This window comes from Vanellus vanellus (genome assembly GCF_965231255.1).
Source record: "Vanellus vanellus genome assembly, chromosome: 25".
Taxonomy (NCBI): domain Eukaryota; kingdom Metazoa; phylum Chordata; class Aves; order Charadriiformes; family Charadriidae; genus Vanellus; species Vanellus vanellus.
In genome coordinates this window covers 3,734,007-3,749,364 of record NC_138930.1, presented here as the reverse complement: position 1 = coordinate 3,749,364, position 15,358 = coordinate 3,734,007, and the positions used below count along the sequence as shown (strand labels likewise).

General features: G+C 56.9%; 1 protein-coding gene across 1 annotated transcript in view; it reads left to right on the top strand.

Annotated features, from left to right (window-relative positions):
* Positions 1–14,401, top strand: part of FBN3 (fibrillin 3) — a gene marked incomplete at both ends in the record, with an annotated part of 112,747 nt that extends 98,346 nt beyond the window's left edge. The window contains 23 exons of the mRNA XM_082495420.1: positions 153–278; positions 733–858; positions 1,084–1,209; positions 1,477–1,593; positions 1,827–1,955; positions 2,592–2,711; positions 3,082–3,207; positions 3,294–3,446; positions 3,920–3,985; positions 4,266–4,391; positions 4,639–4,758; positions 5,209–5,331; positions 5,627–5,758; positions 6,384–6,509; positions 7,250–7,456; positions 7,719–7,844; positions 8,957–9,079; positions 10,537–10,653; positions 10,927–11,055; positions 11,687–11,806; positions 12,295–12,526; positions 13,056–13,224; positions 14,027–14,401. Coding sequence (XP_082351546.1) covers positions 153–278; positions 733–858; positions 1,084–1,209; positions 1,477–1,593; positions 1,827–1,955; positions 2,592–2,711; positions 3,082–3,207; positions 3,294–3,446; positions 3,920–3,985; positions 4,266–4,391; positions 4,639–4,758; positions 5,209–5,331; positions 5,627–5,758; positions 6,384–6,509; positions 7,250–7,456; positions 7,719–7,844; positions 8,957–9,079; positions 10,537–10,653; positions 10,927–11,055; positions 11,687–11,806; positions 12,295–12,526; positions 13,056–13,224; positions 14,027–14,401 — 3,314 coding nt within the window. The remainder of the gene's footprint in view (positions 1–152; positions 279–732; positions 859–1,083; positions 1,210–1,476; positions 1,594–1,826; positions 1,956–2,591; positions 2,712–3,081; positions 3,208–3,293; positions 3,447–3,919; positions 3,986–4,265; positions 4,392–4,638; positions 4,759–5,208; positions 5,332–5,626; positions 5,759–6,383; positions 6,510–7,249; positions 7,457–7,718; positions 7,845–8,956; positions 9,080–10,536; positions 10,654–10,926; positions 11,056–11,686; positions 11,807–12,294; positions 12,527–13,055; positions 13,225–14,026) is intronic.
* Between the last annotated feature and the right edge of the window lie 957 nt (positions 14,402–15,358).

The following is a 15,358-nucleotide window of genomic DNA, read 5'->3' as shown; positions in this document are numbered from 1 at the left end:
AATCCTCCAAGAGTTCCTCCATTGTTTGTCTGGTGGCCCTTTCCTGCTGGTCTTCTTTTTAGAACGAACAAGGGCAGCAGTCTCCCAGCTCTGGGGGATGCTTTCCTCACTGCTGCCTTCCCGGGATGCTGAGAGCTGTTGTCTCTGTGCAGATATTGATGAGTGCAGTGAGATCCCTGCTATCTGCACCAACGGCGTCTGCATCAACCAAATCGGCAGCTTCAGGTGCGAGTGTCCCATTGGATTCAGCTACAACAACATCCTGCTCATCTGCGAAGGTAACGGGGCAGCCAGGGCAGCGCTGCCAAGGGCGCCCAGCAGGGTGGGGGTTCCCAACATGTCCCAGCTCATGGGGCACCAGGGTAAGGGCTGGACAGGGACAGAGTCTGCCTGTTCTCAGCCATCTTGAAATCATCTTCATTTTCCGCATCAATAGTTGGACAAAGATTGCTGATTTTCACATTCCTGTCTGGTTTTCCCATCCTCTGTTTCGGGGTGGGTTTGGTTTTTTTTTTAGAAAAAGTTTGCAAATGTCTGTCGAAGTTTTGACTTGAAACTGAAATTCATTACTTTATTGCAAAGCAACAGAAAAAGGTTGAAAATTGACCCCGATTGGAGCAAACCAAGGGTTAAAATTCCGTTGAGCCACTCCGGCCCTACCAGGATGGCGGGTGCCTGGGGGAGCCCTTGGCCCTCTGCGCACTCCGGGTTTGCATTGCTCTCCTCCCACAGACATCGATGAGTGCAGCAGCGGGGAGAACCTCTGCCAGCGCAACGCTGACTGCATCAACATCCCGGGCAGTTACAGGTGCGAATGCTCAACCGGATACAAGCTGTCGCCTAGCGGAGCCTGCGTGGGTAAGATGGGAGCTCTTTGCTACCTATTCCAGAGACACGTGTGGGAGGCACTGACACCCCTGCCTAGGTGCTTCCGATGCATTTGCAGACCACCCTGGGTGGACCTGAGGAAGGACGGCATGAAGGACATGCCAGTCCCATGTGTGGGTTCCTGTTTTTTGGTCAAATGTGGGGACTGTGGGTCCATCCCTTCTTCTCACCAGTGTCCTCTTTGCTTTGTTGTAGGTCGCAATGAATGCCAGGAGATCCCCAACGTCTGCAGCCATGGGGACTGCGTGGACACCGAGGGCAGCTACGTCTGCATCTGCCACAACGGCTTCAAGGCCACGGGGGAGCAGACCATGTGCATGGGTCAGTGTGACTGCCACGGCCCTGCCGGGAATCAGATATCAGGATGGACGTGAGCTCTCTCCAGCACCCGCTGGGTAGTGCCAAGGACAGCCAAGAGCCACGGTGTCCTCTTGATCCCCAGCTGCCCCTGTGTTGCCCCAAAAGGGCTCCCGCATCACCTGCAAGCCACAGGGGTGTTGTGCAGCTGCCTGGACCCTGTCTGCACACCCAAGACAGGGACTTTCTGCTCACTCAGCCCCTGAATCAGCTCTGACCTTCTCTCCGCAGATATTGATGAGTGTGACCGACAGCCCTGTGGAAACGGGACCTGCAAGAACACAGTTGGCTCCTACAACTGCCTCTGCTTCCCTGGCTTTGAGCTAACGCACAATAACGACTGCATGGGTGAGTTGCATGGAATCCTGACCGTGCGGATTGCTGATTGGGGTCAACGTGGCAATGGCTGTGGGGCACGGGGTGTCACACAGTGGCATGCAGGAGGTCAGCTCTGGGTGTCACCTGGCGGTGGCTGTAGGGGTGGTTGTATGTGTCAGAGGTGTAGGGCCGGCTAAGGCGGCACGCTGACACTCACGCTGTGCATATCTCTTCCCGCTGTGCTTATCGTTTCCCTCCCACAGACATTGATGAGTGTTCATCCCTGGTGGGGCAGGTGTGTCGGAACGGTCAGTGCATCAACAGCATCGGCTCCTTCCAGTGCCTGTGCCAAGAGGGGTATGACCGGACCCCTGATGGGAAGAACTGTGTAGGTGAGTGTCCGGGCAGTGGGCTGGACCTTCCCAGTGAGCTGAGCTGTCTGCTGGCATGGTTGGCACTGGGCAGTGCTATGAGACCTGATCCCCAGGCTGGTACCATCAGAGGCAACCAGGCAGTGAACTCTCCAGAACCACTCACAAGACCCCAAGTCATCTGGAACCAAAGGCTGGTCATTTGACCGCCCATGGAAAGCTGGACTGGGCCCCATTATGCCTGCATCTCCCTTCCAGCAATGCAGGGAACAGTCAAGCCAGTCCCTTTCCCTGTGCTGAGACATGCAGGGAGCAAGGAGAAATGTCCTGTCCATACCCCTAAAGCATGGAGAGTTGTACCAGGGGTGCGTTGGGGACCCCCCTGCAGGCAGGGGCCGTGGGGGCAGACAGGCACGTTGTGCCCCGGTTACTTGTGGCCACCACTCCGCCTCCTGCAGCAGCAGGTCCTGCAGGGCTGAGTCCACGTTCCCAGGGCACGCAAGGCAGAGCGTCCTGGAAAATGTCTTATCTGCTTCCCTTGCGTCTTTTGGGCAAAGCAGGGCTCAGCTACAGGTTGGCCCTGGGTGCAGCAAGGTACCCTGCACCAAAGTCCTCTGAGCACAGACGCTACCGCTGGTTATTTCTCCTCCTCTGCAGACATCAACGAGTGCGTGAGCCTGCCTGGGACCTGCTCCCCGGGCACCTGCCAGAACCTGGAGGGCTCCTTCCGCTGTATCTGCCCCCCTGGGTACGAGGTGCAGAACGACAACTGCATCGGTAATGTTGCCTCTCTGCCTCCTCCATTTCCAGCACAGCATGCGGTCACCTTGGACCATTCCCAGAACAACCATATTCTTCCTGAGTGGGCTGGGGCATGCATCGCCACCCCCAGATATCTTCTTGAAAGCAATTGGACGTGGAGCAAGGCAAGGCCTGCTCCCATGACGGAGGAGGCTCGGTGGTTTTGCTGTGCCCTGGCCTCTTCGTTGTCCCCTTTGCCCTGCGGGTGGGTTGAGGGTTAGGGCCGAGGTGATGTCCTGCAGGCATCAGAGCTCCCCAGACATCACAACTTCAGCTGCTTTTAATACAATGATGAAAGGAGCGACCTTTGGCTGCTGTGTAAGTAGTATGTCCCTGCTGCTCCCAGATATCAACGAGTGCGAAGAGGAGCCCAACATCTGCCTCTTTGGGACGTGCACCAATACCCCTGGCAGCTTCCAGTGTGTCTGCCCTCCGGGCTTTGTGCTGTCTGACAACGGCCGACGGTGCTTCGGTGAGTGCAGCTCATCAGGGTGGGGAGGGGACCATCACCATCCTGCCTGTCTGCAATGACCTGTGCGTTTCCCCATCCTCCTACAGATACTCGCCAGAGCTTCTGCTTCACTCGCTTTGACAACGGGAAGTGCTCTGTCCCCAAAGCCTTCAACACCACCAAGGCTCGGTGTTGCTGCAGCAAGATGCCAGGAGAAGGCTGGGGAGACCCCTGCGAGCTGTGCCCGCAGGAGGGAAACGGTAGGTGTGCTGGGAGAGAGCTCCACAGGAGAGATGGCTGCCTGTGTCTCTGACACGTGCAGGGTGTGGGGAAGGTGTGCAGGTCAGGCAAGTCAACCACCAATGCAAGCCATCCACCAAAGTGGGCTCCTCCATCTGGAGAGTACTGCCTTTGAAACCTAGTAGCCCTTACGGGACTGCAGTATTGCGTGGATCTCCAGCAACCACAGTTGGGCTCTTGGGAAATGGATTGCTCTTTCTGCTTTGGATCTGCTCTCGGTTCTCTGCGGGGCTTTAGATAAGGCAAAAGAATCTCAGTGCCTCCAGATCCAAGGCAAGCACGAGTGTTTTCCAACCAGCTGGGCTTTTGTGGCCTCCCATGGGCGGTGAGCTGCAAAGCTCTCAGCCATGCTCTAGAAGCCTCCAAAAGGACAGTTCAGCTTCTGTGAGTAGAAGCACTTGTAAACATATCTCACTTTTCTGCTTTCTTGCAGTTGCCTTCCAGGAGCTGTGTCCATATGGCCATGGAGCCATCCCAGGCCCAGGTGACACCCGGGAAGGTAAGGTCTGATCTAGGGATGAGAAGAAATTTGTTTCGGGGGGTGGTTGCCTAGAAGCCACCAAACTTGGGCTGCCTGGAGAGCAGGGTTGAGTCCCAGTGGCAGGAGTGGAGGGATGTAGGACTGGGTTCCCTCCTCAGCTCACGGTCTCTGACTGCTCACCAAAGGTTCAGCCCCCAGCTCTGGAGAGAGCTGACTGCAGGGTCAGTCCTGAGAGGACAGCGATACGTCTCTGGCCGCGTGCTCACTTGAGGTTTCATTGCTTTGGTTTCCCTTCTAGATGTTAATGAATGCTCAGAGAACCTGGGTGTCTGCATAAACGGAGCCTGCATCAACACTGATGGGTCCTTCCGCTGCGAGTGCCCCTTTGGGTACAACCTGGACTACACAGGAGTCAACTGTGTGGGTAAGGGTCTGCCGGGGGAGCACCTGCTCCTTCTTGCTTTTGTCCTCCTTGTGTCAGAGGCTATGAGCACGTGCATGGGGGTGTGTGTGTTGAGAGAAGGAACCTGCTTCTCTCCTGCCCCTTTTGCTTTTCCCCCCCGGCTCCTGGCTTTGCTGGGCTTGTTTGAATGCTTTGGCTGCAAGAAGAGACCAGCCTGCGCCTTTCCTACCTCGCTCATCCACCTAACGTGGTCCTGGGCTTCCTCCAGATACCGATGAGTGCTCCATTGGCAACCCCTGTGGGAACGGCACCTGCACCAACGTGGTGGGAGGCTTCGAGTGCGCCTGCGATGAGGGCTTTGAGCCAGGTCCCATGATGACATGCGAAGGTAATGCTGCTGTGGGGCAATCCCTTCACCCCCATCGCATACTGGGCCATATGTGTGACCCCACTGGGTGAGCAGCAGTGAGGTCAGCCTCCAATGGACAGTGGAGATAAGCCGGCTGGGACTCTTCTCCACGTGAGTGTGTACGTCAGCTCTGGTCCCCTTTGGCTTCCTCTGAGGCTGGAGCCCAGGAGGAGGGCTGGAGACCTGCCTAAATGGAGGAGCTGCCTCACCAAGGAGCCAGGACCCTGTCCCCATCAAAGCTGCCGAGACACCAGGTGTCTCTCCCTCTGCCACTGAAGACCATGACAGGAAGCCTTGGTGGAACAAAGTTCGCAGGAATTGAATGCAGGAGGAGGGAGGGAGTCTGTCCTGGGGAGATCCACCACCGTTACTGCTCAGCTGACTGCTGAGAGCGCGGAGCTGAGCTCTCTCCTCTCTCCTGCCTCCCAGATATCAATGAGTGCGCGTTGAACCCCCTGCTCTGCGCCTTCCGCTGCATCAACACCTTTGGCTCCTACGAGTGCACCTGCCCATCTGGATATGCCCTCCGAGAAGACAGGAGAATGTGCAGAGGTAAAATCCCCTTTTGCACCCATCAGGGAGCTCCCACACTCTCCCCGGGCCCCCGCGCTCAGCCGGTGTCTGGTGCCGTACAGAGGGAAGGCGGGATTTCAGAGCTGGTATCCCTGGGCTTCTGCTCACTCTCGCCTACCTTGGTGTCTGTGCCGGGTGCCAGCCAGCCCGCACCAAAGCAGTAGGGACTGGGCGGAGTAGCGCAGATGGGAGCACTGGGTTCCTAGTTCCCCCCCCCCCCCAGTGCCGCAGAGCTGGCAGGTCGGACGTGGTCTCACGAGGTTCTCGGTTGCAGATCTGGATGAGTGCGCGGAGGGACTGCACGACTGCGAGACTCGAGGGATGCTGTGCAAGAATCTCATTGGCACCTTCATGTGCATCTGCCCACCAGGAATGCAGCGCAGGCCCGATGGAGAGGGCTGCACAGGTACTAAGGACCAGGCTGGGAGGGGTTCCTGGTGGGGCAGGAGACCATCCTCCTCTTCTAGGCATTGGCCATGTAGCTTTATTTTATGTCCTTCTGTCAAACAGCTCCTCTCCAGGGTTTCCCTTGCGTCAGAAATTCCTGTATGTCCTACTAGATGCCTGCACAAACAAAACCTCTGTTCATCTCTGGCCCCACGGGTCTACACAGTTCTAGCAGAGGATGACGCAGCATTGTGCCATGTGTCCTTTCTGTTGAGTCTTTCCGTGTCTGTGTCAAGCTCCTTTGCACTGAGCTGTTTTTGGAAAGGCCGGTGCTGGACAACCCGGACTTGCACGCTATTAGGCACAACAGGAACGCAGAACGAGCCCAGCTCCACTCCAGCCCCAGCGGCTCGGGCACTTGCAGGTGGAGAGTGTGCAAACCCAGGAAGCTGGGTGCTCAGCCACCCTGCTTTGGGGGAGGTCCAGGGCATGCGCATGTGTTTCTCAGCTGCCTAAGTATGTGGAAGTGGTCCTCAAGGACTACCTGAGGGTGCTTCAAACTGAGTGGTAGCGTTGGGAACTCATGGAAAGCTGAAATTTATCCTATGCCTGACAGCAGCTCTTTGTGGGTCTTTCCTCCCTAGATGAGAACGAGTGTCGCACCAAACCTGGAATCTGCCCCAACGGCCGCTGCATCAACACAGTGGGAAGTTACCGCTGTGACTGCAACGAAGGTTTTGAAGTCAGTCCCTCTGGCACAGAGTGTATTGGTGAGTACTGAGTCCTGGTGGGTCCTGAGCAGTCTCTCTTTAGTAGCAGATGGTGCTTTTCAGGTGTTTCAGGGTTTCTGAGGGGAAAGGTTTTTGGGACATCACCTTTACCTTTAGCACTATCCAAAACACACTACCCACCATGCTGGAACTGGCACAGGCTGCACAGGCTGCTCGGTGATCCCTGGTGCCGACAGAGTCACAGAATCCCAGACTGGTGAGGGTTGGAAGGGACTTCTGGAGCTCCCCCAGTGCCACCCCCCGCCAGAGCAGGGGCACCTCCAGCAGTGGCACAGGACACGTCCAGGCGGGTTTGGAATGGCTCCAGAGTGGGAGACTCCCACCCTCTCTGGGCAGCTGTGCCAGTGCTCTGCCGCCCACACAGGAGAGAAGTCCCTCCTCAGGTTGAGATGGAACTTCCCATGGTCAAGTTTGTGCCCGTTCCCTCTCGTCCTGTCACTGGGCACCACTGAAAAAGGACTGTTCCCATCCCCCCGGCACCCTCCCTTGAAGGATTGATAAGCAGTGATAAGATCCCCCCTCAGTCTTCTCTACTCCAGACTAAAGCCCCGAGTCCCTCAGCCTTTCCTTGTAAGACAGATGCTCCAGTCCCCTCATCATCTTTGTAGCCCTTTGCTGGACCCTCTCCAGCAGTTAGTTCCCTGTCCTCCTTGAACTGGGGAGAACTGGAGAGACGCTGTCTCAGATCCTGACCTTGTATCCCCACTCTCTCTGGCCAGACACCCGCCAAGGATTTTGCTTCACTGAAGTACTTCAAACCATGTGCCAGATGTCCTCCACCAACCGCAACCTGGTCACCAAATCTGAGTGCTGCTGCAACAGCGGGCGCAGCTGGGGCCCCCAGTGCGAGCTCTGTCCCCTTCCCGGAACCGCCCAGTACAAGAAAATGTGTCCTCATGGGCCAGGGTACTCCACTGACGGGAGAGGTGAGCTGGGGCCCAAATCGCCTTCAATGCAGATGGCAGAAAGCAGAGCTGTGGGTACGGGCAGAATTCCCCCGGGAGCTGGCTGGGGTGGACCTTCGCAGTGCCTGGAGGAGACGAGAAGCCTCTGCGACGTTGTCTTACAATTCCCTAAATGTTTCTGGTATCCCAGGGAGAGTCTGAGCTGCCCTGGCCCAGTGCTGGCACAGGAGCGTGGGGACAGAGGCAGCATTGGCACTAACTGGTCCTTCTCTCCCTCCCGCAGACATCGACGAGTGCAAGGTGCTGCCCAACCTCTGCAAGAACGGACAGTGCATCAACAGCATCGGCTCCTTCCGCTGCCATTGCAGGCTGGGCTACACCGCGGACATCACGGGCACAGCCTGCGTGGGTGAGTCAGGAGAAGGAAACCCTCGGCGGGCTTCCGTCCCTACTTTTCAGCCTGCAAAGAGAAGGTCCTCTAACCCCCACCCGGGACCTGTCCTCACCTCTGTCCATACTGTCCTGCACATCTGTAGCGGGGCTCTGGATGCTTTGCCCTATTGTGTGGTCCCCTATACATCAAAGTCTCACTCCGTGTTGTTTAACTCCTTAAGACCCAGGCTCCTTGTCTCCTCCCGCCGGCCCCAGGCCTCACAGGGACTGGCAGGGAGTGTGATCCAGAGATGAAGGTCTGTGAGCAGCCAGACCTTTCCTTGGCAGAGCAGCTGGTTCTATCCAGCTGCAGTACCGCGTTGGCAATCCAGATGTTGACATAAAAGGAACCCCTGGCATCCCAGCAGCAGGCATCTGGGGAAATACCGAAGGAGTTGAGCCTGTGCTGTACTTCCAGTATTGAGATGGTACTCAGGACCATGCCAGCTGTGTGTCCTACAGGCCTGGGCTCCCAGAAACCAAGCTCTGTGCCTAGGAGTAGAGCAGATATGACCTTGAGCACCAGGACAGGATTCCTCTTTAAACAACCTTGCTCTTTCTCCAGCTGGGTGCCCTCCAGCTGGGCTCAAAGTTTTGTCAGAGCCATGGCTGCTCCCCTCCTGCTGGGCAGAGGTGACAAAGCTTCAGACGTACAGAGCTGGCCCCATCCCCGATGTCCCCAGTACTCAGGAGGAGCATCTACCCATCTCTTCAGCCTGGAAGGGGCTGGGCAAGATGTCACTCCAATCCACCAGGGCACACAACATCCCGTGTCTGAGCAGGGAGGCAATTCAGCTCTTTACCTGCAGGAGATCTACATTTGTTGTGTTGGCTCAAACCAAGGTGGTCCCTCAGAGCCCCTGTCTCTGCTCACCTGCTTCCTGGAGAGCAGGAGAGATGCATTTATGTGGGGCAGAGAGTGCCAGGATCCATAGGGCCATCTCACCACTTAGTTGTGTGGGACCATGACACCTGGGATCACCTTGTATTGAGGAGGCCTTTGGTGGACTGAATGGTCCAAGGGGTGGTGGGGACACCATCCAGCAGCACAGCCTGTGAATGCTGATGTGTCTTGTCTCTCGAGTCTAGATTTGGATGAGTGTAACCAGTCCCCTAAACCGTGTAACTTCATCTGCAAGAACACAGAAGGCAGCTACCAATGCTCCTGCCCCCGAGGGTACATTCTGCAAGAAGATGGGAAGATCTGCAAAGGTATTCACCCAGGAGAAGGCAGCAGAGACCCCGTGTCAGCTCTGGCAGCAGTGGGGGCGGGGAGTGGAAAGAGCTGAAAAACATGTGCCAGAACAGTCAAGTCTTTCTGTTCGGCCACAGGACAAAGCTAGACATGGAAAAAGGTGCTATGCTGGACCCTCGGGGACTGGTGCATCGGGGTTTCATCCCTCTACAGACACTCTAGATCTATCGTATCAGGGAAAAAACCAAAACATTCCTTGCCCTTTCCTACAGAGTCCACAGCATATCCCAAGCTGTACTGAGCTCTGGGAGCCTTCAACCTGCAGCTCTCCAACAGGTGGGCCGGGCATTATCAGGGCTTCTCCTGGTGCTGGCAGCTGCTGGGCTGGGGCTTCACCCACCTCTCACGGTGCTGATGTGTCAGGCTGCGAGGAACCACAGAATCACAGAACGGTGGGGGTTGGCAGGAACCGTCTGGAGCTCCCCCAGTGCCACCCCCTGCCAGAGCAGGGGCACCTCCAGCAGTGGCACAGGACACGTCCAGGCGGGTTTGGAATGGCTCCAGAGTGGGAGACTCCCCCCCTCTCTGGGCAGCTGTGCCAGTGCTCTGCCGCCCGCACAGGAGAGAAGTCCCTCCTCAGGTTGAGGTGGAACTTCCTATGGTCACGTTTGTGCCCGTTCCCTCTTGTCCTGTCACTGGGCACCACTGAAAAAGGACTGTTCCCACCCCCCGGCACCCTCCCTTGAAGGATTTATAAGCGTTGATAAGATCCCCCCTCAGTCTTCTCCAGACTAAAGCCCCGAGTCCCTCAGCCTTTCCTCATCAGAAAGACGTTCCAGTCCCCTCATCATCTTTGTACCCTTTGCTGGACCCTCTCCAGCAGTTCCCTGTCCTTCTTGACCCAGGGAGCCCCGAACTGGCCACAGTGCTCCAGATGTGGCCTCCCCAGGGCAGAGCAGAGGGGGAGGATGACCTCCCTCCACCTGCTGGCCACGCTCTGCTTGATGCCCCCCAGGATGCCATTGGCCTTCTTGGCCACCAGGGCATCCTGTTGTCCACCAGGACTCCCAGGTCCCTTTCCACAGAGCTGCCCTCCAGGAGGTCAGCCCCCAACCTGTACTGGTGCAGGGGTCATTCCTCCCCCGGTGCAGGACCCTAAAGGCCTAAGGTGGCCTAAGAATCTGGAAGAGTCTGGGATTTGTGGATCACAAGAGAGGCAGAGAAAAATCTCTGTATCTTCCAAACATGTCTGTATCTGATCAGCAGCTGGGGTGGGGAGAGGCTCCCTGGACTTGTGATTCTCATGCAAGAATTTTGTGTGCGTTGTTCCTGAGGCTGGTCCCTGTCAGGTCCTGGTCTGCCCAGGACCACCGTGTATCACCGTGGACGTGTGGGTGTCACAGACTCAGACCACAAATATAAGATATCTCAGTATGATAAAGTGAGACAGATGTTCTTGTGCTTGTTGCTTTAGACCTGGATGAATGTTCCACCAAGCAGCACAACTGCCAGTTCCTCTGTGTGAACATTATCGGAGGATTCAACTGCAAATGCCCTCCAGGTTTCACCCAGCACCACTCGTCCTGCATCGGTGAGTAGAGGCGTTCGCTGCTCTGCTGTACAGCACCAGCGAGGTCCCCGTGGGTCAGCTTTAAGCCCAGCAGAGTCTTTCCAGCCCCCCCCCCCCCCCCAGCTCTGGGTCTAGAGCACTGCTCCTCTCCAGTTCCCCTGGGGTCGTGCGTCTGACTTGTCTGTCTGCTGCTCAGACCGGGCTAAGCTCCACGATGTCACGTCGCTGTCTGCAAAGCTGCGCACAGCCACAGCCTTGGGGATGGACTTACAGGCGGCCGCCGGTGTTTTGCAGACAATAATGAGTGCACAGCTCAGCCCTCTCTGTGTGGAGCCAAAGGACAGTGTCTGAACACGCCGGGCAGTTACAACTGCGAGTGCCAGAAAGGATTCTCCCTGGACAGCTCTGGCGTCAACTGCGAAGGTGGGTCTTTGTCTCTGGGGCTTTGATGGACACACATTCCATGTGGAGTTGTTCCTGGTTTACTCACAGTCTCTAAGGCAACTCAGTCCAGCCAAGAAGGGACTACTCCGTACTGTGGAGCACCAGAAACCCACATGGGAAGCCCTGGTGCAAAGGAGAGGTCGGTGCCTGACCTGCCTGGAGAAATACTGGCTCTTGAACAAGTAGATGAATGAAGGTCTCAGTGCTGCAACCGTAGCAGCCAAGGGGAGGAAAGGAATGGTCCTGTAGCTCATCAGGGGAGGTCTCGTGCTGGCCAAAACCCACCATGTAGTGTGCTAAAGAAAAGCCTACATTCAGCGCAGGCAGCCTCAAGCGCAGCAGATCTGGTAACGGTCCAGGCCAGACCTTAAATCAAAAGAACACCCAAGCAGGGGCTGCAAGGGGCTGTCTGTGGGCCTTGGGGCTGAAGGTGTTACTCAATTCCAACTGCAGAGCCATAATTAGGCAGGAGAAGCGCCCACCCACATGAGCACCCTCAAGGATGTTGGCTGCCAGGCATGCACCATGTGCACGTGGGCCCTGCACACCCTGTGCTGCCCACAAGACGGGGAGAAGTTGTCTCACCACCATCTGTGTTACGTTGCTGCAGATGTGGACGAGTGTGATGGAAACCATCGGTGCCAGCATGGCTGCCAGAACGTGCTCGGAGGCTACCGCTGCGGCTGTCCGCAGGGCTACGTGCAGCACTACCAGTGGAACCAGTGTGTGGGTGAGTGTGGGATGCGGCGTCTTGTGTCCCGTAGCTGTAGGGATGGGGGACAGAGGTCAGCTAAGACCCAAGTCCCTCTTCAGCCACCTCTGGCCGTCTTGGACACTGGATTCCGGGTTCATCTCTGCTAACCCAGCATTGATCTTCCTGCCCTTGCCCCAGAGGCAGACCGTGCCTGTGCCCGGAGTCGGTGCCCCTGCCCTGCCCCAGGTCCTCTCTGTGATGGGGAACATCAGGGAGCTGCTCTCCAGAGCTCCCAGTGCTCCTGACGCCAGCAGCTCCCTGCATTGCGGGAGGATAAAAAAAAAAAAATCAAGGCAGTCCTTCAGGGACCTGCATGGGATGGATTCTGGCAGGGGAGCGGGGAGAAGGGAGCCTGCTGCTGGCCGTGGGCAGATGGCCTTGGCCATGCCCGCTGGGGAGCACCGGCGGCGCAGGAGCTCCCTGCCACGAAGTTTCTGACCAGTTCTGCCGTCTTTTGGGTGCAGATGAAAACGAGTGCTCCAGCCCCACTGCCTGCGGCTCTGCCTCCTGCTACAACACTCTGGGAAGTTTCAAGTGCGTCTGCCCATCCGGCTTCGATTTCGACCAAGCCTTTGGTGGGTGCCAGGATGTGGATGAATGCTCAGCAGGTGGCAGCCCCTGCAGTTACGGCTGCTCCAACACTGATGGAGGGTATCTCTGCGGCTGCCCTGGAGGCTACTTCCGAGCGGGACAAGGGTAAGAGAGCAGCCAGCAGGTACCTCTACATTCCTGGGGATGTTGCGGGCTGCCGAGTGCGTGGTGCCCCCAGGCATGCTCCATCACCACGCTTCCGCTCTCTGCCACCAATATAATCTGAAGGAGCCCCAGGAGCCGGTAAATTCCTATTCCCACATGAGTCCTCAGCTTCTCCATGCCAGATTGTTCCTCACCCATCACAAGATCCTTATGCTAACGTGCATCTCCTCTCCTGTTTCACTAATCCGGTGGTTAGCGCAGCTGCTAGCACTGTGGCAGATGCTCTGCAGATCCATCCATTCCAGGGTGCAGACAGTTTAAACCTAAAGGTCACATCTAAACAAGATGTGGCCTGATGTCTCTGAGGCATGTCCTGTGTACGAGCCATTCTGTTCAAGCCGTGTCCTGTACCCACGCATGATCCTCCACGTGTTTCTTGGTGCCACATGGAGAACCTGTGAGGGCAATGGTAAGATTTCCTTCTTGAAGCATGACTCTGAGATGGGTCTCTCTGCTTTTCTGCCACCAGACACTGTATTTCTGGCTTGGGTTTTGGGAAAGGTTCCTACCTTCCTGCTCCCCAAGAAGAAGATGAAGACAACCTGCTCTCCCCTGAAACCTGCTATGAGTGCAAGATAAACGGCTACCCCAAGAGGGGTCGGCAGCGACGCAGTGTCAATGGCACTGAGAAGCACCAGGTAAGAAATTCATGGGGTCCTGGATGGGGTGGAGCAAGGCAAGAGCTGGGTCACTTTGGGGGGGAACCGCCTGGAGCGGATCCCGTGCAGTGTGCCCGTTCCTGTGGGGCTGCCTCGGTCCAGACAGAGCGAGCAGCTCACTCTGTGCCTGCCCGTGCTGGGGGCTTGGGTGTTTGTGGGTGCCACTGACTCCAGACGTCCCGCAGAAATGGAAGGTCTTTCAGAATATAGTAGAGGAGGTCAGGACAACCATAAGTGAGACACACTTGTGCGGTTTGGCCACAAACGGCTGGAGATAAACGCCCCCAAGAAATATAGGACGCATTTTTCTTTCCTTGCAAGGGGAGCTGATGGGGGAGCAGTCCCCACAGGGCCGTAGAGGACTGTCAGCGCTCACTGTCTGACTCCAGACTGGACCCGTCACTATAAGTACAGGTTATTCCTTGGAGGGAAGTTCTGGCCTCTGTCCAAGGCTCCCCCAAGAAGTTCACAGGCCTGGGCAGGACAGATTGGACTGGGAGATCATTGTGGGCCCTTCAGGCCTTGGGAGGAAAACGCCTCTGAAGTTCTTGGGTCTTCCCCTGAAGATGAGGGCTGTGTACTGGCTGGTTCAGTCTCAGAGACACAAACAGGGGTACCAAGAAACACTTGAAGGAAAGCATGGACCGTAGAAGTCGTATCCACTTCTCAGAGCTTCTTTGGGGTGGCCCATGGGGCAGAACTCCTCTAGATCAAGTCCTCCCTCACCTGGCCACGGGCTTTTCTTGGTCTCTGTAAGTAACATGCCTGGTTCCTTTTGAAGGATCACACTGTGAACTTGGCCAGCATGGATGTGGACGCTCCTCTGTCCATGATGCTGAACCTCTCTGACCTGGCTCACAAGGAGCACATCCTGGAGCTCCTGCCAGCTGTGGAGCCCCTGGAGAACCGTGTGCGGTACCTAATCTCCCACGGGAATGAGGATGGCTACTTCCGCATCCACCAAAAAGAGGGGCTCAGCTACCTGCACCTCGGCCGCAAGAAAATAGTGCCTGGCACCTACCTGCTGGAAATCGTGAGCGTGCCCCTGTACCGCAAGAGGGAACTGCAGAAACTAGAGGCCAAGAACCACCTCAACTACTTAGCGGGGGAGCTGGGCCAAGCACTGAGGATGAAGCTCCAGCTCCAGCTCTACTAACGTCCATGAGATCCACCCACCCAACCGACAGTACAGTCCTTTTAGCCGTGCCATCCACACCTGGAAACAACTGCCTCTTCTCTCGCTGCCCCCCCCACCCCGCCACCACCTCCCCCACTGCACTGTACAACTGATGGGAAATGTCCCTCGGGGCTCCGCGCTGCCCTTGGCCGGGCAGGGGTACTCCGCTTCGTGGGGTGCTTGAGTCAAAACCAAGCCACACCGCAAAAGAGCTCGTGAAAGCTTTGCCAAAGGCTCAAACCTTGTTAGCAGGGACTCCCTCCCTCTGCTCAGCTCTTGCCCGTCTCCTTTGACCAAGGTACTGGTGGTCCGAGCTGGCAAGGGCGGTACCACGGGGAAGTCGCCTGTCCTTCATGGTCACAGGCCATATACCACCCCACAGCCCAGGAGACACGAGGGGGGGCCGGGGGCAGCTCTGGAAGGAGCTGTGGCACGGTGTGGTATCAGCGCATTTCCCAACAGCCCTCCTTCCCCCTTTGCTTCTGTGTTGTCGTGATGGTGCTGCAGAAACCATTCCATACCTACACTGGCTGTGCTCTGTCTCTCTCTGTCCTCTCCGTGTCCTCTGGTCATTTTTGGGCTCCTCTGTCAAACAGAAAAGGTCACCTCCGAGCGAAGGGGCAGTTCAGGTTGCTAACCTCACACCGCGAAGCAGCCACGTCCCGGCACCATGGGCTCCCGTAGGGACCCGAGGGTTTTCACGCTGAACACGTGTACGCCCTCCAAAGCTTGGAGCTGGAAGGGCTTTCCCAGAGCTCCAGCAAGTCCGGGGGTTAAGGTGTCCTTCTCTAAATGAGGAGGAGCTCTGGGGAAAGGCAAATAATTGCATTGTTGAGCGTGGTTGGACAAACTAAACTGGCAGGAAAAATGTCGTGAGTCTGGTGGCGAGCGTCCGGGTGCTTCCCCGTGCCAGAGGGGATGGAGGGCTTGGCGGGA